The 24,609-nt window shown below is 39.9% G+C and overlaps 1 protein-coding gene across 2 annotated transcripts; it reads left to right on the top strand.

The window, feature by feature from the left end:
• The first annotated feature begins 3 nt into the window (after window positions 1–3).
• On the top strand, window positions 4–22,704 carry kiaa0753 (KIAA0753 ortholog). Of its 2 annotated transcripts, none has more exons than XM_087851069.1 (18): window positions 4–442; window positions 2,321–2,614; window positions 2,720–2,981; window positions 3,126–3,235; window positions 3,331–3,393; window positions 3,785–4,006; window positions 4,530–4,710; window positions 5,310–5,488; window positions 5,691–5,821; window positions 6,324–6,476; window positions 7,659–7,748; window positions 9,374–9,461; window positions 9,643–9,717; window positions 9,845–10,003; window positions 10,220–10,301; window positions 10,558–10,678; window positions 15,927–16,154; window positions 19,552–22,704. In XM_087851069.1, exons 1-18 carry the CDS (start codon window positions 305–307, stop codon window positions 19,703–19,705), a joined length of 2,730 nt encoding a protein of 909 aa, XP_087707195.1. In that variant the 5' UTR covers window positions 4–304; the 3' UTR covers window positions 19,706–22,704. The 2 variants fall into 2 exon arrangements, with proteins under 2 accessions (XP_087707195.1, XP_087707194.1); XM_087851068.1 differs by having other exon boundaries at window positions 5,307–5,488.
• The last annotated feature ends 1,905 nt before the right edge of the window (window positions 22,705–24,609 follow it).

The raw sequence follows: 24,609 nt of genomic DNA, 5'->3' as shown, positions 1-24,609 counted from the left end.
AAAAAAACTACTTCCGTCTTTAGGGTTGTGTTGTTGTCATGGCGCCGTTTCAAATTGTTGAGAAGCTAAATTTGAAATTTAAGATATTAACGAGGTCCTGTATTTTAATTATGCTTCAATTAGCCACTCGGTGCGTATAGCTGACTTATAATTCATATACAGAAAGTGGAAGAACTGATCATTAACGACGGCGAAGTGCCTGAATTTAGTTTCTGGATTTGATTAACTTTATTTTAGCAAAATTAGCTCCCATTAGCATAACATTTAGTATTGTTTACTACAGTGACAACTGTTTTTCGCTGTAATGACTGCACAATCCCTGCAAAGTGGTCCCGGGATTTTCTCAGGAAAGCAGAGCGAAGAGAGAGACTGGGTTGCTTTAGGATCAACCAGAAATGTTCACAGCCGCAGCGGTTTAACGGCTGGGATCTCTCATACCAAGGTAAACAGCACTGAAAGTCTGATAATATTCATCTATCTTTATTATATGCAGTTCATCTTTGCATGTACACAATTTGAAATGGAAAAGCTAAGGCCACATACTAGTGATACATACACAGACCTGGAGCTGGTTGATTGAGATCAGCTGGTCCTAGAGTGCAGCACAATGTCAACAATAAATCTGAATATTACAGTCCTGAAAGTCATAATATTTATCGCTACAAGGAGTAGAGGCAGTGAAGGTAGAGACATTTAAATACCCGGGATCAACCATTCTGAAAATGAAAAAGAGGTGGAGACGCGAGTGAAGTGTTTGTTATAATACTCTTTCTGTCTTCATTTTTAAGATTTTTGTAAGACTTCAGTTTGAAGCATATCACTATGTTCATATCACAATGTTTGTAAATAGCTTGGTGTCAAAGTAAAGCGCCTCAGTGAAGTTTACCAGAGATTCGTGTGCTGTTTTTAGTTGGATTCAATTTCAATTCAATTCAGTTTTATTTATATAGCACCAAATCACAACAACAGTCGCCTCAAGGCGCTTTATATTGTAGACCCTACAATAATACATACAGAGAAAAACCCCAACAATCATATGACCCCCTATAAGCAAGCGCTTTGGTGAAAGTGGGAAGGAAAAATTCAATTTTAACAGGATGAAACCTCAGGCAAAACCAGGCTCAGGGAGGGGCAGCCATCTGCTGCGACCGGTTGGGGTGAGAGAAGGAAGACCGGACAAAAGACATGCTCTGGAAGAGAGACAGAGATTAAAAACAAGTGTGATTCAATGCAGGGAGGTCTGTTAACACATGGTGAGTGAGAAGGAAATGCTTAATGCATCATGGGAATCCTCCAGCAGCCTGCACCTATTGCAAAGGGAGAATTCAGGGTCACGTTATCCAGCCCTACCTATATGCTTTTGCAAAAAGGAAAGTTTTAAGCCTAATCTTAAAAGTAGAGATAGTGTTTGTCTTCCGAATCCAAACTGTAAGCTGGTTCCATAGAAGAGGGGCCTGAAAACCGAAGGCTCTCCCTCCCATTCTTCTTTTAAATACTTAGCGAAGTGCTCTAATGGGGTGATATGGTACTATAAAATTCATTTATTCATTCATTTCATTTGAGCATCAAGCTAAGGCTTCATTCATTAGGATTTAAAGGAAGGTTTACAAGATGGTAGTGAGACCTGGAGATGGTTGCACTAGAATTAGGCGCATTTTCTGAATATTTGAATGCCATCTAATACACATATTATACATATAGGCTCAAATATATACATACACCCCCACTAACATTTGGTTAAATGTCCCTTAGATGATTTTCCACATTCACAAGCCTCTGGCATTATTCTGTCTAAATAATCGTTCACTCTTCTTGATAAAATTGGTAGAGTTCATTTAAATTGGTTAGTTTCCTGGCATGAGCCTACACAGTCCACAAATATTCATCAGGGTTAAGGTCACAGCTTTGGGAAGACCATTCGAAAAGCTTCATGTTAGCCTGTTTTATCCTTTGTAAAATCAGGTTTGATGTGTGTTTGAGATCATGGTCCTGTTCAACATCCAGTTGTATCCAAGTTTCAACAATATAGCTTTCGCACAAAGAGATGTTATTATTATTCCATCTGCTCATCTGTTGAAAGAAATCATTAAAAGCCCCAAATTACTACGACATTTATATGATATGGTATACTTTATCGTATGAATCTCATGGTAATTCTGGTTCCATGACGCCCCTAATGATTGCATGTATCCTTCTGACCACAACTATATGCAATGACACCTTTTCCTGAATACCTGTTATTGATAAATATATGTGATTGGGTCTAATCATAATGACTGATTATACCAGATAAAACTGACTTCTGTCTTGCACACCACAGCTGCTGTTCAATGACACCGTCCCTGCAAGTACTAGAAACCGTGCCACACATGTCGGCCTGCCTGCCCCCATTGTGATAGAGCGACTGCTGCCTGTATCAGACGTTAAGGAAAATGTGGACAGCGCCAGAAGCTCTTTCAGCTTCACCACACTCTCTGAGGAAAGGCTTCAGGCAGCTGTTAAGCAGGCCAAGCGAGATCTAAGACGAAGGCGCCTTGAATCGCTGATAAAATTATCGGCCAAACCTTCTCAGGAGGCCTTACTCTTTGAAACAAGTGATGTAGAACTCCGTCAGGTAATTTAATTACTTTTTTGTCTATAATAACATTCTTGTTTCTATAATATGAAATTAATTGTTTGTGCCTGTTTAGCAAATGAAGTTTATTTCCTCTCTTTATAGGAGTTTGCAGCAAGTCCAAGTAAGATGATGTCAAAAGCATCCAGTCCAAAAGAGAAGGTGACTGTAGCTGGAGCCAAACGACACACATCCCAGAAACATCCTATTTCATCCATGCCTCAAATGAGCCGCTCACCCCCAACCAGAGACCCTGGCCTTAGGCAGGTAGAAGGAGACAAAGAGGCACCTTTAAGCCACGAGATCCACAGGCTGCAAAATGAGCTGGAAGTGTATATTCAGAAAGTGGAAGAGCTGGCTAACAGAGGTAGCCCACAAGACACCTATAACTTGAAATGCATGGAGTGTAATCATAATTTTGGAACCCATTGCAATGATCACACTTTTCCTATGATTTCACTACCAATGCATGATGCTGATAAATAATCTATAATGTTTTTTTAAACAACAGGGGAGAAAATACAGGAGTCATTAGAACCTGAAGAGGAAAACAAGTTGGAGATACGCAGACAGAAACAGGCAGCTCGCTCAGCGCGTATTATTTATGTTCTGCAGCAACAGGTACTTAAATTTCTATTGAATGCCATTAAATGTTTGTCACTGGATTTCCTTTTGCTCTGCTCCTCTAGACAATGTTTTCTCAAATTATTTAACAGGTAAAAGAGATACAAGAAGATATAGAAAAACTACGAAGCCAGAAAATGTGGGGTGCTAAAAAGGTGAGAAGAAAGTCAGTGACATTTTGGACTTCATGGCTCTCCCCTCTGCCTCAACCACTCAACCAGGTTTCTTATTGTTAAGAGGGAGTTTTTCCTTCCCACTGTCACCAAGTGCTTACTCATGGGGAGGGGGGGGGGTCTGATTGTTTTATCCATTATCTTTATAATTTTTTAAAATTTGTTTTATTTATTTGTTATTGTAGGGTCTTTACCTTACATTATGAGGGCCCTGAGGCGACTGTTGTAATTTGGCACTATATAAATAAAATTGAATTAAATGAGTAAAATCACTCGTGTCTGATTTTTGTTTTGGTTTTTTTTATGAAGGAGTTTTGTTAAAAAAAGTTGACATTTCTGTTCTTAATTTATTTGCATTCTCTTTTACTTTCAGTCCATGGCGATAAACAGGCTTGCAGCTGCACATCGTGGGGCACTGAGGGCTTTACAGGTTTTTATCCATCAACTCTCTGATCTGTCTCACAGCAAAGTGCCTGCTTATTCCAAAGAACTGGGGCAGCTGATTCGCCAGCTCTCTTTGTGCACAGCAAAAGTTGAAGTGGACCAGGGCTCGGCTGTGCCTGAGAAGGCCCTTGACATCCTGCAGAAACTAGAGGTAAGGATCACGATGTAACCGCTGTATTTACAGAGTGATGTGTGTTTTCCTAGTGTAGACTTGGCTCCTGGACAATGCAAAAACAATCAGCAGAAAGAAGCTCAATGTGGCAAACCAGTGCAGTATTGTATTGGTCCCGACTTTAAACCTACTTTCTTATTTTACTTAATAAAGGCAAATATTCATGCATGAATTCCAACTAACTGCAGTGCAGGTTTAGCAGAGCATTACAAGAACAGATTCTGTATCTGCTGCTGTTTCTAGGTCACAGATCGAAGTAGTAATAAGATTTTAATATGCCTAAATGATATGATTTCTGCAGATGCATCATATATTTTTATTATGTTATTTTCTTTGTTACATTGTTTATTTGTGATATTACTGTAAACATAGATGACTTGTGCTGCAGGATTAATCAATATTTTGTGGAATTTGTCTAAAAGTAAAACTTATTTTAGGAAAATATATATTTTTTGAATTGAGTGAATAATCTCAGGCTTTGCTGTCACTTCATTTTTAATAGACTTTGGATTCTGCTCTCAGTAAACAAGAGATGCTCATAAAGATGCAGGCTCAAGCATGCCTTCCGCAAAGGAAATCTCCTCATCGCAGCAAGTCTCCTACGACTGCACCCAGGCGTCCCAAACTGCAAGGAATGGCTCGAGGTCCTTGCAAAGCAAAAAATCCCAGAAGAGGCCTCCATGGTGACCACTGTTTACTTGCTTTGTGTATTTATTAATGCAGACTTCGTGGGTGTTGTTTAATGACTATCATTTCAACTTAAGACCTACTTGTTGATAGAGGCCTGTTGACGAAGGACAAACCATTTGCTCTCCTATGTATATAAAAGCCCTCCAAGGGCTTCTGTGCAGTTGTCTTGGGGCCTCCCACTGTGCGTAAATTGCTGTACCCAGGCTTAAAATTGATCAGGGAGCCAGGAAGTGATAGGAAAACAAGTGCAGAACTCTGGCATTTGGTCCCCTGCTGTTTAGCATATGAGCAGTTAAGTCCTGCTGGGTATTGGGCTGAGAGGCAGTGATGATATAAACACCTAGAGTGAGCCTCATCTGCAATCTAGATCTCCCTAGAAACCTGAACCTAAACCACACATCCACCTGGCTGTCAAGAGTGCAAGCAAATTCTGTAATTGGTCGTGTTGTCTACTCCCATCGGGGTTCAACTTAATTGAATTGTACTGAAAGGGATAAATAATCTTGTTTGGTCTTGAATTTTATTTAGTTTGAACTTAAATAAATTAAGATCAAAACAAATAAATTGTTTAACTTTTTATTTTTGTTAGCAGATAAGAGAATGGCCTCCCAGAAACCCAAAACTACTCAACAGCCCCTCAATAGAAGAGAGGTGCTGCGGTCGGGCTTGGAGAGCCTCGTCCAGCAGAGGGAGCTGCAGAGACGATCCCAGACCAATACTAACAGCAGAAAAGAGCTGCCCTCTCAGAGAAAAACGGCTGAAACAATAAAGGTGCTGGGCTTGTACTGAACTCAGTATTTCACAAGACACAGAGAACGCTTAATAACACGTTATTAGCAACATGATTTGTTGTTTGATATCATCCCCTGTGAAAACATATATTTATTAATTTTTTTTACCAATGATCAGACGTAACCAATGTGAGGTTAATGTAAACTGATAATTAAATGTTTATTTTCTATTTTTATTATAGCATAATCAGATGCAAGATGCAGGCTTCCAGCAGCCTACAGTCTCCTCTCGGCTCAGAGTGAACCAGCTCCCTCAAAAAGAGCACTCTGTGCCCTGGATACCTACATCCCCTCACTCTCCTCCTCCACAACGGTGAGTCTGTTATCTCTCTGTGCAGTCCTCGGCTCACTCGATGATTAATGTCATTATGTAAGTACTGCTTTAATGTCTGAAACTCTGATCTCCAGGTAACAGTTTACATTTAGTATGAAATAATATGTGTGGACAAAAAAAACCCCCAAAAAGACCATTTTACACAATTATCTCTTTATGAATTTCAATCAGATTGTGGATGCAAGTAGGCATAATCAGATTATCTGATGGACTAAGAGGTTGTATACATTATAGGATTGTAGATTGTATTCAGTGTTACTGGTAAAGTGCAGCACGTACCATATGCACCAAATTTTTAATTTTTCATTGATGACAGTTGCTTATAAGGAAAATCTGGAAAAAAAAAGGAATTTGGTAAATATAGTATAAGAGATGTAAGTGTCAAAATAAAAATTGCTCTTTCGCTTTCCATTGAGTTGTTTAATATAGCATCTTTCTGTTTACATTTTTTAACCCATTCATCATTCTCTGCTATCAGCAGATCCCCACAAAGGGGAGGACCAGAGCCTCGTTGTCTCTTTTCTCCAGTGAAATCCTCACCAGACCCTCCAAAGCAGAGGCCTGGAGGTAGTTTGGCAACTGAGCCAGGCCTAAGCTCACAAAGGAAGAAAGAAGCTCAGAATGAAGCATTAAGGTGAACCTTACCTCCCAATGTTTTTTTTTAACCTTATTTTAAATACACGGGTTGGCAGTAATCGGGAACAATAGGGAAATAAAATGTGAAAGTTAATCTCTCTTCCATCAGCTCTCCTCTGTCCTAAGCTCGCTCCCTGCAGATGATCACACTCTTCTTGTGCCCATTGCAGAAGCTATGTGTAAGCTGGTTGGTTTAGTTTAGAAAAAGGCCTTATTACTCTTGCTTTCATGATAACAGTCTAAGATGTTACATATAAAATCAAAGCTTTGAACCATAAATTACACATCCTTCATGGCTGTTCTTACAGTGATCGTGGAAAAAAAGGCAAACACTTGGCTCCCCTATGAGCAGGACCTGTGACCATAATATTAGATATAAATGTGTTTTGATAAGTCTGTTTTCCTGTTACTGTGGTGCGTTGCAGGCCAGAGGCAGCTGTTGCTAGTGAGGGACCGTCAACTTTTCCTGCAATATTTTCCGACACTGGCTCAGGCTTTCTTCTCTCTAGGGATGCACTAGTGATCTGCATGTGCATCTGCACTTTTTGACTCTCTGAAAGGACCTCTGATTGGCCAGAATCTAATATAATTGGCTAGGTTTTCTTAAAACCCGATAATGGAGCCCAAAGAAATATGCAGTTTAGTTGGGAATTTTTGCCTGATGGTGAAAAATCTGCCTGTCCCAGCTTTTATCGCTTCTACTTATTATAAATATCTTTTTTCAGATTACCTTGTAATCTGTGTCATTTCTGCTTCTCACATTAGATTATCTGTCATAGCAAAATGCCACATGGGTGGAATCTAGGGAAAAGGAACATTAATGAGAACATTCAGAGAGCCATTTCTAACCTTTATGTCAGACCCCACTTGCTGAGAGCCAGAGGCAATACTCTGATTCTAATTCAAAGTTAATTCTTTCCAATAAATTAATCTAGGTGCCAGCTAGATTGAGGCCATTTCTCTTTTTGAGTGATTAATAGTTTGCCTGTTTTATAAGCACCTCATTGATTGAGTGTTCCACATATGTCTCCGTTTAATCAAATCCTAATTACTGCAGTTGTGCTTTCTTATTAATCAGTGGCTATCAGCGTGATTAAAGATGAGGATTATAAATTATTTATGTGCAAAGCTTCTTTGAGCTTACATTTTGCTTCATTTGATGATTGCCTGGGTGATGCAGGAAAGCTTGGCTAGATAAGATCACTGCGCAGAGACTGCAAGAGCTGAACCAGCTGAGTAAAGAAGAGGCTGAACGCATTCAGAGATTAAGGTACAGTACTAATAAAATTATTGTTTTAGCAGACTTGGATCCAAGGTGATGAAGGCTTAAAGTCATGGTGAATATTAATCTAGCCAAAATTTTTTTTTATTTCATGTGCCCCCTAATCACAACCTCTGCAGACACTATGGGATGATAACAAACTCCCTCTGACCGAATTAAAAGGGATTAATTAATGACATAAAAAAGTAAGTGCAGTGTGTATATATAGCGATATATGCACTTGCCCTTTAACCTTTGTAAATACTTGGCATTTATGCTATTTAAGAAGAAAATAAAACATTTCCCACTCGGTTCATTGTGCTCACAATCAAAGGAGCATTTACTCTGGGAATTACAACATGAGCAACATTATCTACCGACAACAGAACAAAACAATGAGTGGAAAATAATGCAGACTGTGATTGCAGCGCATCCATTCAGCACCAAGGAGAGCATATGTTCCTATAGACCGCTGTGTATTTGTTAATTAGTCACTGGAGAGCCCAACTTTAAAAGGCTGGCAACAAAGCGCAATGTGCACAGAGCAAAGTCAACACTTAATTACACTACTGTGAATGTGTGGGTTAACGCTACTGTGTTCTCTGTCACAAAGACGTGTAGGCCTGCTCTTTATTTACTCACCTTGTCAAGAGGGGAATACCACTGCAGGAAACATGTAATGTTAATTAAGAACACATGCAGCCTCTATAGTTTTATGGGTTACATAACATTAACAAATTTGCACATAGTGTGTTACATGGAAAGTTGAAGGAAAATTCACCATTATTACAGATCTGTTTTGCCTGTGTGTTATACCCATGGCAGGTTCTTTTTTTGTTTGTTTGTTTGTTTTTGTTTTAAAGCTAAAGAAAGCTGCAGAAAAGTGTTAAAGTGTTTAAATTAGACGTATAACGAGTCACTATATCTGTTTTTTTTTCCTCCTGCCACTGTGAGAAGTAAAAGCACTAAACTGCTTCACTTGTTTACAGGTGATAAGTTGGACACAATAGACATTAATACAATCAACAGGCTGCATTTTGAATAAAATGCTTATGTCACACTTAGTGAGTCTTTTATGCTTCCAACTGCTCTCAGATGGTGAAACTCTTAACTGGCATGTCAGCCTTTATGGCTTTTTTTTTATTGGTTTTAACAGTGAACGTAACCAGAAGACATTCAATATAATGCCAGCAAAGAGTTTGACAGTTTTGACCTTATATGCCTATTATAATTACAGATTAATGTGAATAATTTAAAAAACACTGAGCCTGATGACTATTTCTATTGTGTGTGAATACATTTGGCCGTCAATGATAATGATTGATAGTGATGATTAATTAATTCTCTCATGCATTTCCAGTAATGTGAATGTTTTATTCGACTCAAACGGATAGTTATTTTAAAATCTTGGCAGAAAGTTTTTTGTTTCTTAATCAGAGAAATTCAATCTTTTTAATTAATTCTGAACCCAAGGTGGGCTAAAATTCCAAATATATTTTTAACTATACTTTGTGTAAATACTTTTTTTTTTTTTAATTTTTTAAATTTTTTTAAATTTTGTGTCTTGAAGTTAAAGCAGCTCAGCTTCAGAACTTCTGTGACAGCTTGCAGTGTGGGTGTGTTTTGGTTCACAGGTCTGAAGTTGTCTCGCCAACTCAGTGGGCTGAGAGAGCTGAGCAGAAGGCCAGAGAGAGAATTCAGCCCCTTCTGGATGAAGCCCAGGTAGGAGGAATTATCTGCTGTCCAGCTAGTGCCAGATTTTCTTCCTTTTATAAACCCCCTAAAGACGAGGGAGACAGTTGTTGCATGTGAATGATTAAATAAATCTAAGTTTGTGTGTATGCGTGTGTTTGGCTTCAGATTTACCTCGTAAAATAAACTGAGATTTTTATTGTGCGTTCAGCAAATTGGTGAGTCCAGGAACAACAGAATGAACTCTCCACTGAGGAGTCGAGTGCCTGAACAGGCTGCAGAGAGGGTGAGCTTCACTACAGGAGATTTGACATTTAAGTTTATCATGGCAAGGATTTAAAAACTGTGCAGCTAAACTCAGAACACTTGTATTTTTTTGTTTGTTTGTTTTTTGTATTTATTGCCATTTACAGGCAGAAGAAAGTGCTGAGCAGCTGAGTGAAGAGCTGCTGGACGATTTGTGGCGGGTGGCGTGGACAGTTAGGACAGACAGACAGCTGCAGGACATGGGCCAGGACAGGCTGCAGGCCCCAACCCTGGAGAGTATGCTGCTTCGTATGGAGGAGATACAGGTGAGAGGGACCCACCAGTGAAAGGTCACTATGGAACTTGAAAGGTCACTGGTTACTGGTTTAGTGTTTATAATGAGCTGTTATGACAGCTGTGGTCTGCGTCTGCATACTGATGCATTTTCCAGACTTGATTACACTGTTCAATTTGTTTGACAAGGCTCTTTGTCAGTAGGATGCTGTGTTTATAGAATCTGGTTCTCTGTGTGTCTCTGACAGCGGGATCAGGAGGAAGTGAGGAGGCGGTTTGCTTCTATCACCTATTCAGACCCTCTTTACTTGAAACTACCAGGACCAGCAGGTAAAAAAAGAAGAAGCCAAAAACAGACAATTTCTGCACTTAAACAAAAATGTTATCTGCAAGTGCAAAGCCTAGAAAGTTATTTCCCAGACCTTTCCTGTAGGTGGAGACAGTGCTACAACTGAAAAGGCCAGATGAATACTTGTCATTCACGCTGTATGCTGTTGTCCTTTTGTGTTTCTATCTGTCTGCTCCTTGCTCCACCCATCCCTCTTAACATTTCCCCCTTCTTTTGCTTTCTCTCTCTTCTTCTCAGGATCCCAGTCCCATGCCCCCAGCTCCAGGCCAGCCTCTCCTCAGCCAATTAGGCTCACAAATCCAGTGCTGAAGCAGACCTCTGCAGCGGATATTGTCCTTGAAAAACCTGTCGAGACTGGGTGGGTTTCTCTGTCTTTTCCCCTTTACTGCACCTAAGTCATTTCTATGTGTCATCTTTAGCTGACGGCTTCCATTCATTGCTGTTTAATTCATCTTGAAAAGTCAGTAGGGAAATTTTGGAGTGTTCTCAGAATATTAACTGGAGCCCAGTATTAAGGTTTGACCTATTTAACTCCCTTTCCAATCATTTGAGCTGAAATTATAGGTCTTAGCTTCAATTATCGGTCATCATAGCTCGGCTCAATGCTCCTGATTGCACAAAATTATGATATACTCCCTTTTTTTTAACAAATGCAAATGGTGGATTTTAATTACTTGGAAAGTATCAGGTGACTTTTAATGAAATCTTATGAGACAAATTACATATCAAATTACCTTTAATGACTTGCTTTAGTTGCTGATGCTGTAATGAAGAGAAACAAACGGCATCTTCCACAGGAAGTAATTCAGTGCTGGTTTAATTGCACCTCTAGACTCAATGACAAGGAAGTGGTTAATGTTCTTTTTTTCCCAGCTATACACATTTAGTCTTTTTCCACATGACGTGTGTGCCCTGTAATCACTGTTCCACTGGGAGTCCTTACTCATCCTGCAAAACTCACTTGGTGGCTACTGCACCCAGGGCAGACTCTATTCCTGACTCTGGCAGCAGACTCCACAGGGAGACCCTCCACTGCCCAGGGCTTTAGCTGCAGCTGCTATACTGCTTAAATTAACGAGGAACTTGGAAGGAAAGAGAAAAGAGACTGGAAGGGACTAGAAGTTGTTGACACAGACAAGCCAGCAGGATACTTTTAACAAATTCAAGCTGCAAACATTAGCAAATTAAAGTCTGTCAGTCTTCAGCTGCCTCGGGTTCACTTCACTTGATGGAAACTTTGCCTTAAGAGCCACTTTGCTTTGCACTTTGCTTAACTGTTCTTAATGCATCTATCAAGCAATAACTCAGTTCTCTGGCAAACATAACACAGGTGCTTTTTTAAGAGGTGTCTTTTTTTTAATTAGCTGTTCATTTTAGAGGCATCAAGCCTTCCAGCTTCTTAACGGGGACAGTCATTTGATAACTGCTAGCTCATTTGTTCTGAAACACCTTGAATCACTGTAGCTCAGAACAGACCCGTCTGCAGCACTTTCATCCTCAGTCTGAATTACAGCTCCTCTAAAAAGTGCTGGCAGCCCACTGGACCTTTGTGTGTTTTGTTTTGGTTGACACATTAAATCACAGTGGATGTGATTGGTGTTTGTTTTTTTTGTTTTTGATTTTTTTTGACATGGATCAATAGAAAAACACTTTGATTTGAAAGCAAGTACTAATCTTAGTAAACAAGTTGACTAGAATGCTTATGAATAAAAGAACACACAAGGTGATTGTGTGTATTGAGCCCCTTGAGTTATTATCACAAGATAAATAGTAATTCGGCTGTGCTGTGTATTCAAAAAGGGACGATTGTACCATAACAAAACAGCTGGTGATAATTGAATTAAATTTAAATTCACATAGATATCAGTGAATAATTAATCGGCTCCGTATTTTAGCTTTTTGCGAGGCATGTTTTATCTGTATTTACTTGTTTTTTTGTTTGAAAGCATTTGAAATTTCTTGGTCATGCTTAGAGAAAAATGCAGCTGGTTTCTGTTGGTACACAGATCGATTAAGTCTCTTAGTGAAATCAGTGAGGTTGACAGAGAAATTCAGCAGCACAGAGGGCGGGTAGCTTCGCTGTCTGCTGAGTCACACATGCCATCACAGAATCCTTTTTTTTTTTTTTTTTTAACCATAAGATGCTCGTCAACTTACCTAGTCCAATAATGGCAGTAAGACGAGACTGATGGTGGTCGTGCCATTGGCTCTTGCATGCGTAGTATTTTTAGGCTCTGAGGTTGCTTGTAATGCAGTAATTGTACTCATTTGCATATGAAAAAAGGATTCTATATATTGTCCCCATTCTCTATTCTCTAAATGAAGCATGACCCAGCCTGTTCAGCACTTACTCCATGACTACTGCACTATCTAACTTGCGAAAGAATAAACCTCCCTGCAAGACACTCTGACAGATTGTTTGTTTGTTTTCTTTCTAAAGTGCAAGAAGGAACTTGTTGTCCACCTACAGCGTCTCTTTTTTCACAGTGCTTTGTCCCCCTTAGAAGTAATAAAGTTGGAAGTAGGGAGTCGTTTGGTGTGAGATGGGGAGAGAAATTGTGTTTATTAGGCACATTGTTTTACAGAGCTGTCTTTGGGGGACACAGAGTTGCTTCGTAAAATGAACTGAACTGTAAGGGAGATGCTTTGGCTACTTGTGCTGAAGGATAAAGAGGCCCAGGTGCCACATAGTACAACACATACCAGCACAGATGAAGGGATGAAAAGCTAATGCGGAAGCAAACCACCAAGGATGCTTTATTTCGTTGCCCTGTACCTGTGACATGTGCAATGACAATAAAGTTGAATTCTATTCTAATTCTATTCTATTTATAAGTTAAAAACAGCCTCGCCTTATGTTGTTGCAGTCTATACGCTAAATTTAACTGTTGTTGCTTTATAACTTTAGGTTATGTCAGATTGTGTGCGCAGCAGCCCTTTGTATAATAGTTCACCTCTCTCACCAAAGTGATCAGGTCTTGAGAAATAAGGGTAATTCTAAAATTGATGCCAGAGAGCAGCAGGTCATCCCAGTGGTTGCTCTCTAAGAAGCATCATTTTCCAGACATTTAGGAAAGTTATTTTGATAAGCAGCTTTTCACAACTGCAGCACTTTCCTGTTGCTTCCGCAGCTCTCGGATCAAAACCTGTGGTTAAAAATATGGTTTGTTTTTCGTGCTGATGTGGGATTGTGTTAATCCTCTGTCAGTGTTGACTGTCCCGGTGTTCAGTGTAGCAGAATGGTGAGGTTTAATTTGGGAACGGGAAAATGAGCAAAGAGCTCATCATGTGTTGTCTCAGCCCTGAGTTGTTGTTTACAGCCCAAATTTTTCAGTCCTGAGAGACAAATCAGGCGACATGCTCGTCATTTTGTGCCTCACACACATATTTATACACACCATGGGGGAAAAACAACATGCCATGGAAATAAAGCTGCATAATTTTCTCAGTGTGACTATCACTGGAGGTGCTTTGGGGCTATTGTTTGATAGCTAAGAGGGACATTGTCACATGGTATTGGTTATCGGTTTCCTGATTTTTGTATTAAGCTGGTTTTCTGTAAGCACTGAGCCAAGGAAGGTGAGGATTGATCGGGAGTTTTCAAAAGAATACTAACTGAAAGAATAAAATAGTTTTATATTTAGTGAGTGCTGCTACTCTGTTCTTTTCTTTTAATCTCTGCTGACTATAGTCGGGGTTACTTTTTAGTAATGACAGGAGAGCCCAGAGGGTTTTAACACTTCCATTGACTCTCACCAGGCGTAACGCTGCCTTTGTCGCGCTAAATACTCTTTCCAAAACAGCATGTGCTTCTTACCTTGGGTGTCTTTGTTCAGGTGCCTGTGTGAGCGCTGTCAAACAACCACGGAGACAGTCTTTTAACACATCAGCAGAGCAGCAGATAAGATTTATGTATCCATGGTGAGGAGCCCAAACCTCAGTCTCCCCCATCCCCCCTACAGCTCCATCAGCTGGTCAAGCAAATCAATAAAAAGATAAGAAGCTCACTCGGAAAAATTAAAAACCGTGCATTTATTTTATTTATTTATTTCACACTGCTCTTTCCCACCTTTTCCCTCTGTGGCTACAGTTGTCCCCTCCTGTATTTCGTCACTTTGTAACCTGGTAGATTTATAGTTGTGATGTCTTCTAAGTTCTGCACCCACATTTAAATCAGTCCAGTGCAATATTATAAAAGAGGATTTTCTTTTTGGAATATTGAGGATTTCTGTTTTTTGTTGTTGTTTTTTTCCCCCCAGTATCCTCCACCTGTTTCTTTCCACACTGATCTTCCGCGCTGTCACTGAGGCTTCATTGAGCCTCGCTTGAATCACCCCCTTACTATCTCTCAGCCACTTGTGGTTTTATCTGACTCAGCTTCAGCCCAGCTTGGATCCCTTTTGATATATCACATATGGCACCGTCCTGTGCCAGGTCCCATCTTTGCCAGGCTCAGCGTGGCTTTAGTTTTTGTTGAGAAATGAGAAGACAAACCTGAGGTGATCGCGCTAATGGCTAATGCTGCTTGCTTGTTTGGGTTTGTGTAAATCCCGTGTGCAGGCCAAGTTGCAGGTGCTACAGCGTGATGGATAGAGGATGTTTTGTTAGTGTTTCAGCATTTTGGTACTTGTATGCACTAGCCAAACAGAAATGTACACAGAGTTGTGAAAGCACAGATTTTGAAATGAAGGTTCATTATAGATGTCTCATTCAGTTTCGAGTGAATTTCGTAGGGCACAATAGAGTAACAAACTATTACTAAGAATTTGTCATATTTAATTTGCAAATCTTTTTCTCAGCACTCATATCACCTTTTCACAGATTGTTATGCAAGACTAATCTTGCTTTGCAGATGGTCTTTTTTGCCAAAGTATCTGAATGGTTTTCATTCACAGAAAACACAGGCTGGTCTATTTTCTTTTCAGAAGCGTGGGAGCCATTGCGACTTTAAAAATAAGCGAGTTTGCAGGGTACAGAATTGTTGTTTTTCCCGTCAAACAGTAAATCGACCCATTTCAGACTGGAAGCATGGTTCGCTGTGCTGGCACTTTGATATTTATGGCCACCCCATGGGTTGCAGCCCCAATAGTCAACACTGAAACAAGTTTAGCTGAGGCCCAGGGAGCACAATAGAGAGGCACTTTGCTTTAGAGCTGCTGCAACACTAAATATAGCACAGTGAGCGCCATTGCAAGAGCCAGGCTGATTTGTCAAAACAGAGAGGATTATAAAGCCAGACCACGGCGATGCCCAGCTGAGCCCCTGCTCATTCTGAGCAAGGGGCAAGCAAGAGAGCTGCTTGCACTCTGACACCTCTCCTAAATTCATCATCTACACCCTCACGTCAGGCACGGCGAGAGTTTGTGTTCTACCGCAGAGTTACCTTTTCTCCACATAAACATCTCTTAGAGGTCATCTACTCATCGTGTTGCTTTCTCAATGGGATTCTCACTCTTTCTATAATATTATGAGGTTTTTACCTGCCCTAAAGTGCCTTTAAAATGATATAAAACTGAATTGAACTGAAAATACAATTTTGAGATATTGAAAAAATATGTTTCTTGGTCTCACCTTCTGAGCATCGTCTTGTTTTTCCACATTCGCAGCTTCCTGTGTGAGAACAGCCTGACAGAGGAGGCATCCCAAGATGAGCAGCATCCTGCAAACAACACCATGTTCCCTGGCCCTCTGGAGGGAAGCAAGGCGCCTGTTATCTCAGTGCCAGGCAGCATGCTGAGAGGCATTCGGCAGTACCGGGAAGACTATGAGGCTTACCTGCGCGCTGTGGCTCATGAGGCTGTGGGCAGCTTCGACCCCTGGGCCGTTGCAGACGGGTAGAAAACTGATTGTTTTAATAATGACTTAAGCTAATGAGACATGTGCATAAACATGATCAGGGAATTTTGTTTGCACTGGCTGATTGCCACCAGTGTTTGAAGTATGCATTGCAGTTATGATCTGTCTCAGTCATCGGGATAGTCTAAAGTGCTTGAGTTTAAGACAACTGCAGTTGTATTTTTCGATTTTTAAAGACGTTTCACCTTTCATCCGAGAGGCTTTTTCAGTTATAAAAGCTGATAGGGAGTCTCAGGAATTTACCTCTTAGTGGGGTTGTCCCACTGAAGGTGAGAGTCACTGACCCACCTTGTCATTATGTGAGTGATTAGAGTCACGTGAGCCAAGGTGTCAATTCGCTGCTCCACCCTAACATCACATGAGTCATTATGCTCACATGGGTCAAGGTGTGCGTGGGGCTTGTGTGGTCTGGGGAGGGATCTCAATACAGTGCTATAGATAAAGATTTTTATAAGCTCCCTCAACCGCTCGAGCCTTCTTGTTTTGTGTTTAGCTTAAGCTTAAAGGTAAATATGTAAGATGACAGTATAGGATAAAAACAGCTTGAAACATTTACATTTAACACCTGTGACATTACATGTGTGCATAGATCTCCACTAGTGCTACCTTTGCTTTGTATATTGAACGGCACAGTGCAGTGGTTAGCCTTGTTTTTTCACAGCAAGAGAGTCCAGAGTTCAAATTCACTGACCATCTGGGTCCTTTCTGTGAGGGTATTCCCTGTGCCTGCTTGGGTTCTCTCTAGATACTCCATTTGCTGCCCAAAGACATGCATGTTAGGTTAATTAGTGATTGATTAATTGGTTGTGAAATACAGCATGCTCACATCTACAGCTATGTTTGTGTTTCTCTCTGTGTTAGCCCTGCAGTAGACTAGCAAACTGTCTAGCGTGTACCCCAGCATTTGTACTGTGACAGCCGGGATAGCCTCCAGCCCTCCCGCGACCCTGAATTGGACATGCTGTTAAGAAAATAGATAGCTGGACATTATGTCTTGTGTTGCACTCATCTCCTTCTGCGTTAGCATGCTAATCTGCTATTGCTGGCCCTTCTGCTATGTCACTTTGTACCATAGGATGTGAGAATAAGTCAGTCTGTGCTCGGTCCAACATGAGAGACAAAGTAGCAGTGCTGCCCAGTTAGATTTTTCTTTGCCATGGCCTAACATTCTGACCTCTTTACAGTCATTTCGAACACAAGCAGTGAATGAAATTGTGAACGCAGCGATGGCTGATTCATTTGCTATAAGACCAATGGAGAGCAGGAGATCCTGTTGTGCGTGCTTTACTGTGTTTCTGCTTCCTTTAACACGAATTACGAAATTCCCTTCCTTGGCCACAACACAGGCAAAAACAAAGATTGCATTATGGATGTTGGTTGATTTCTGTCCTGTACCAGTGTCAGATGATGACAGACATAAACACTGGTTGTGAAGTTACAGCTTCCTCTCTCGGAATAAGTTATCCTTCTAAATGCACATAAAGTGTTCATGTGTATCTTTATTAAGGGGCATTAGCTCTCAGCAGGACCTTTTTCAGTGTTCAGTTTCATCTAGAACGCCCTCAAACAACAAGACATTTTCCACCTAATATAACTATTTGCTATGAATGAGTCTCTTCCACTCTGCAGCAGTTTCAGAGTGAAATATAAGGTTTTTTTAAGTTGTGCTACACATTAATCATATGACATGCTTAGTGTTTGTAACTAGAACCACGCTGAAGCAGATCTGTCCTTTCTGTTATTTATTTTGTCCCTGGACACGATTGAAGGACACTGTGCACAGCAGGAGGCGCTCACTCAGAGAGGATCATGCAGAGTTTATGGTTTGCATTCTCTCCCACTCACAAACTTACATACTTGACAGGCCGCTGCTGGTGCAACGCTGGCTTCGTGCCATCATTGTGAACATATTGAACTTATGCGTTTAATATATGAGTTCTAAACTTCTGAAATCCTCTTTCCTCTGCGTCACAGACTTGCGTGGGATACCAAACAGCTTGATAAACTGTCTTTCTTAAGTTTAGATCTGAAAAACTGTCCAGTCCCACCCATGGGATCTGGCTGACATTATCAGATTCACATCAAAAAGCCAAAATTTTTAAGACATGAATCTGTACTTGGAAAAAACAACAACAAGATATTGCGTGAGAAACCATCCAATTATCTCAGTGTTTTTGGAGACGGAGAAGGCATACGTATAGACTAGTATGACCCCTGCTGCTCTGACACAGTGCAGAAAGCGTTCTGTGTGATGAGATGGTAATGAGCAGCCCTGTGCTGCTGTGGAGCATTACCACCTGGAGGATCTCATTCATTCTGTCTGCTAACAGACTGATTGCAAGATAGAAAGACGTCAGCACTGCCAAAACAGCTATTTGAATTTCTTTATGCATGTAAATAAAACAGTAGTAGGGTTCTAGGATCCTAGTTCACTTTGTATGAATCTGCTTTTTTATTCTGATTTTCATACATTAGCATAAACGGTACGCTGTGCAGTTACTGGTGTGTTAAATATAAAGATAACTTGGAGTAATTCAGAAGGGCAAGCATGGTTCCTTGTATATTGATGTTAATGATATTTTATAATGCCTGTTCCCAAACCACAGCGGCACACTCTTCTCTGGATTTCTCTCGCTATATGGTGCTGTGAGCAAAGTGTTCTTGTCATGCCCCTTTAAAGGAACAGGGAGTTCAAAAACACACAATTACTCTGATAGTTTTGTTGCACTGACGTTTCAGTGGATATGTGAGAGTGTTTCCCATTTTCCCTCATCCTCTATGTCCCTGCCTCAGTCTCTGCCTGAGTGTGTGTGTGTGTGTGTGTGTGTGTGTGTGCTGACCCAGATAATGATCAAACACTGAAATTTAGCTTGGTGCTGCACACAGTTCATGAGGCTTCAAAGTTATTTTGCTCTATTTTATGTTTTTAAACTAAGTTTTGCATGTGCACCTCTTAAAAAACAGATACCGCATTTGTGCAGAGAAACCAGCTTTAATTTGACCTTCTGCATTTTTGAAGATAATGACGCAAGACTGATGATTTACATTTACTTTGTGCACAGTGGTTATAATTTCAAAGGACATGTTTCAAGTGATTTGCATTTTCCATTGTTTTCAGGCCCACTGACCTTTTTATTTTGCATGTCTTTCACAATGTCTAGCCTAAAATCTTGTGAGAAGACCAAAAATAGCAGGAGCAGTAGCAACATAAGTACCATTGTCATATGTGATTTGTTTTGATGCCACAAATGAATTCTACCAAATTGAAGCGTATACGTTTTCAAATTTTAGAAGACTTTTTTTTTATACAGGTTAAATATGATTTAAGGAAAATAACCATATTTTCTAACATCTGCACCTGTTATCCTCTCACAGCTTGGCTGACGAGTTGCTGTCAGAGGCTCTGGCTGATGTGGCAGCAGAGTTTCAGGATGTCGTGGAGGAGTATGCTGAGGCCATCTTCACCTCTGAGTTCCTGCAGCCGATCCGGTCGCCACCCGCTTCAGCCGCATCTTTGGCCGGACAATAGGATGCTGCAGCATTATGGATGCAGCATTATCTTTAAAACCTTTGATATTATGTTTGCTGTGGATGGAAATTTTTACATTGTCAAACCCTGGACTACTATTATTTATTATTTTTATATAGAGTTTTGTATGTTGTACAATCAGATATTTTATTTTTGAAAGTTTTTATTTATTTGATCTTAGACAAAGGTCTGAAAACACGTTCATAGATAACTTCTGCAATGACACAATAGGATTTTATTTTACTGGGATCACACATTTTATTGTAAAGCTCGGCAGAAGAGATTGTTGAGTTACACAGGGAGCATTAGTCACATTACTTCTTTTGGTCCATCTGTATCTGTGTTTGCGTACCTCTGGGAAAGTTAGTTTAGTGTAGATAAGCTTAGAGAGACCATTAGAACATTACAGAGGATTATAAGATTACAGCCGTCCCCTTGCACTTGGTCTAAATCTCCCTGAGGATTACTCACACTTATTATTTTCACATTGGCATATGGTAATAAATTAATTGCATACGGTTTCCACCAAACTGATGTAGTAAGCCAAGGACATGGTGCGCTTGAGGTCTTGTAAATTGATTTCTCATTCATTTTAATGTCTAAATAAAGTGTCTCAGCACAGAAAAAATACTTCCCTCTAAATTTAATGTGTTATCCCTGTAATCTCTGTCCACTCGAGGGTTGGACCACATGAAAGGAAAGTGATAAGGGTATGGTTAGGGATTTTTTTTTCCTTTTCAGGGTTTTGAACTTGGTTGAGAACTATTTTAATAATTCTCTTTTCTGTGCTTTTCTTTCTTAATTGTGGTAAAATGTGTAGCACAAATTAAACAGGACAAACTTGACAGGCTGAGAAAATGTCTGAGTCCCTTGAGAGCAACATGAAAGCCAGGCAGATAGAGCAATGGGGGCACATGCAGATGCTGCACTGGCCTGTGGGGACCAGCCTTTGATTGGGGACATACAGTGACTGAATGAATTAGCTCACACAGCATCAGCTGCCCCGTATTTCCTCTCAGGCTGTGTTGTGTGTTTTTGTGTGTGCGTGTTTCTTTGTACGAGGGTGTCAGAATGCATGCAAGCTTTAACAGGCTCATGCACAGTGCACATTTCCCCTTTGCGATCTCTGATAAATACAAACTGGTACGTTCAATGTGAGGGAGGTGTTGCTGTCTTTACATAGGTATAAGGAAGGCAGGTAGCTCTGACATGCGACTGGGAAACATCAAAGACCATAAAATAATGAGTTGATTTATGATTATTTTTAGCTTTTATAGTTCAGGAGACGTTTAAAAGACAAATCAGTGTATATTTGCTTTGTCAGCACTGCTTAACATCAGGGAGCAGCTTAGCAAATCTTCCAGTAAGACCAAACTGTTTTGATCTTTCAGGCTTTACTGTGGTTGACTTGGATGTCTTTGATTTTTCAGCGTTAATGCAGTAACCACCATGCACAAACATATTACTGTGGAAAGACCAGAATTAGAACAGTTTTGCTCATCATTATAATTTCAAATGATCACAGAGATTCGACCTTGCCATCGGTCAGCGCTGACTCATTATCAGAACACTGACTGCAATATATTCACGTTCGCAGGGGCACTTTGGCATGCAGGTGTGTTAAAGTTGCTTTGTGGCAGTTGGGTCTGTTTTGCTCAGTGTTTACGACAGATGGATCCTTGCTTGTTAGTCATGTTTGCTCCTCTCGGGGGATATTCTGTCGAAGACGAAGTATCTGAGGGATGATTTCTGCTGAGATGCTGGCCATCACTGAGTAGTCTGTCGCGCAGACACCACCATCGTTTGCATTCTCATATTTTCCCCTTTTTTTTCAGACCATTTTGAGACGCAATTGGCCATCTGAGATCTCATTAAATACATGACTGAAGGGAAGCATCTGTCATGGCTTTGCATTGTTGGGATTAATAATACCTCTCAGATTGAATTGTTTGTTATGTAGTTATTATATGAATCGAGTCCTTGCAGAGAGCCAACTATACTCCCAATGATGGATCATGAGATAGAAATGATTATCTGTCAAGCTCAATACACGTGCGTACAAGGCAGAGTGAACATGTTGGAGTTATTTAGAAAAACTATATATTCTTCATTTATTTTTTATTAATGTAAGATACAGTTGAGTATAGGCCGACATACAGAATAGCTCACTTCAGCAGGAGGAGCAGCATGACCTTTCTTTGATATCATGGTTGATCAAAGAGTGGGAGAAGTAGTAATGCTCTCCACTTGAAGTTGCAATACCACAGCGTAAAAGTGTTAAAGCCCTGCTTTCAAATGTACAAAATATATTCAGGAGAAAGTACGGATAAACAAAACGTAGCCTGTAGAACAAATTAAAAGTGAAAGCATTCAATGCTCATGATTTTACAGAAACTGGTGTTTTCAATTTTCATGGTTGATGCATGAATATGTTAGCAGCATGTTACTGTAGGTGGTTAAAGTGTAATAACACCATAGCAACAACTACATTTAATAAGAATTTAATATCATTTGCAAAGGTTAAATAATAAGGTAGCCTTAAATGTACTTACAGGAAGTAAACGTAAGTCAGTTTGCACCCCAGCGTAATTTACTCAGGTTACAATTATAAATATGTTCACTACATTAAAAATCAATTCACAATACCTATAATAGTTGTGTTTTATATGAATAATGAACAATGAAACTGTTGAGTGTTTTTACTGTTATACCTGAACTCCAGAAGAAGAAAATATGAATTGGATGATTAATTGGAAAGCAGGTAAAGCTTGTTTCCTTGAGATTTCACAGCAAATGAAGCAGACATGATATCGGAAGCTGATTAAAAGTGTTGAATTTCTACATTACAGTTACTTTGCTTATATTGACTGCCATTCCTTTTTTTCTCCAGTGCATACCTCCACTTCTCCAGGATTTCTTTCACTGACTTCCTACAGATCACATTGTCATCTGTGAACCATGGACACTACTGCATCCTCATCAGTCAACCTGTCCATCCACATTGCATGGAAGAATATAAGTCTCTTATTTATTTATTTATTTTTTTTAAAAAACACCTTTGTAACCAAGGAATAAAAATACTATTCCTAAGCTTGAATTGTATTTTGTTCCTTTCCTATTTTAAGTCATTTTCTTTTTTTCTTTGTATGTTTTAATTATGTCTTAATTTATTATTTTCATAACTTTATAGTGGTGTGCCCTGTAGGCCATGTCTCCTTTAAAATATAGATTTTAACAACAAGAGACTTGCTGGTTAACAGTTCAGTTCTCTTCTAAACCTCCAATTCATTCCTATTGGATCACAGTACTTCTCTAAAGCTGCTAATATGATAAAGAGGACAAAAGGGTCACAGCAACAGTGAATTGTAGGGTTAAACAGTAGAATAGTAAGTATATCTGCATGTGTGTGAAACAGCAAGCCACATCATCAAACAGCACCTTAGAGTAAAAACAGCCAGCTGACAACTTCACCTTGCGTGAGAGTGCTGTGACATACAGCACGGTGCCTTTCCTTCCATAAGGTTGCTGGATTATTTTTTAAAGACAGAAAAGAACAACAAATCTGCACCTTGGGTGCTAAATTCAGTTTGCTGACTGCCTGCACTGTAGTTTGTGAGTCTTTTAACGGCTCCCTGAAAGCTTAATGCTGCATCCATTTTTCAAAACCCCTGCAGTGTTTATACCAACAAAAACATTTAGTGTGATTGAGTTTCTTTCTGCCTTTACTAGGTAAGACTTTAGTCATGTTTACAATGAATTCTCAGTGCCTAGACTGGCCCTGAATTGCCTCAGAGATCTGTTGTTTTTTTTTTTTTTTTTAGAATTGTATGGTTCAGTAAAATATTTCTTACTGAATATTGACATCAAATAACATCAAAAGCCACTGTTGAGAAGCAAAGTGCTGCTTTGAGTTGTGTCTCCAATGGCATGAAGAGAATTCTTCTTACAAAAGAAATTCACATAATTCAATTAGCCTTTCTTTTCCTCTTGGATCCAGGCAGTGCTGCCATTTGGTGTAATCAGAGCAATCTGTCTTCCTGTCTTCCTGGCCTTAAGGCTTTTCCCTATTAGTTTTCCTTAGTAGGGATTGCAACTCACTGTTCTACACCAGAAGTGTATTGGTATTGGCTTCCATGATAAATACAAATTGGCTGTGTGTATTCCTAGTAGAGTCTGGTAACTTAGAATGTCTGGCTGTCTTATTCCAGGGTGATGTTTCGGCCATCACTATTTCCCCCATCAATATTCATTTGTGTGGACGTGACTGGCCATTGATGCCACAACCAGACCATCCTTAAGGGACTGTGTAAGCTCATGTGTGGTTACATATGTGGATGCGAGTGTTGAAAACAGCAGGTGTTACTGTGACCATTTGACACACTGCTGCTTAATGTGCACCATAAAGAAACGTGAGGGAAGCTATTCTGCAGCTATTCGGGTCAAGTATTGCAGGACTGGAGGTTGAAATAAGCGTAGAAATGAATTAGAGGAATCCATTAGGTGAAGCATCTGTGAGATTAAACCAGATCTCACAACTGGATTTAAAGGATTTAAAGCTGCTGAGAGAAACGTGGTTCATGTGCTTCACCCATGTGCTTTGTTTTGATGGTTGGTTGCATTTTGAAGCACTTCTCAAAGCCCAAAAGATTTGCTTCTCTACCTGAGTGACTGCCCAAGCTGACCGACCAATCTGGCATCTGCTGCTTTGTGATGGATGGTTTAAAGGGGTGCTGGCTCTCCCCCCTCCATCCTGTTTCACTGCGCCCCCATGCTCTTCTTCTTTATGCCACATGTTTTCCATATCAAAATTTCGATTTTTATTTATTTATTTTTGCTTACAGCCAAACTATACAGCAAAACCAGATTGTATGACACTGCAGAAATACTTTAATCTACTTTACATT

This window comes from Neolamprologus brichardi, chromosome 14 (genome assembly GCF_056152115.1).
Source record: "Neolamprologus brichardi isolate AB-2024 chromosome 14, ASM5615211v1, whole genome shotgun sequence".
NCBI lineage: Eukaryota > Metazoa > Chordata > Actinopteri > Cichliformes > Cichlidae > Neolamprologus > Neolamprologus brichardi.
This window is presented reverse-complemented; position numbering and strand designations above follow the sequence as displayed.

Coding starts and splice junctions, on each gene's coding strand:
- kiaa0753 (XM_087851068.1), top strand. CDS start 305: ATGACTGCACAATCCCTGCAAAGTGGTCCCGGGATTTTCTCAGGAAAG. Junction 4,711..5,306: donor TCCCAGAAGAGGCCTCCATG/GTGACCACTGTT, acceptor TATTTTTGTTAG/CAGATAAGAGAATGGCCTCC. Junction 10,302..10,557: donor GAAACTACCAGGACCAGCAG/GTAAAAAAAGAA, acceptor TCTTCTTCTCAG/GATCCCAGTCCCATGCCCCC.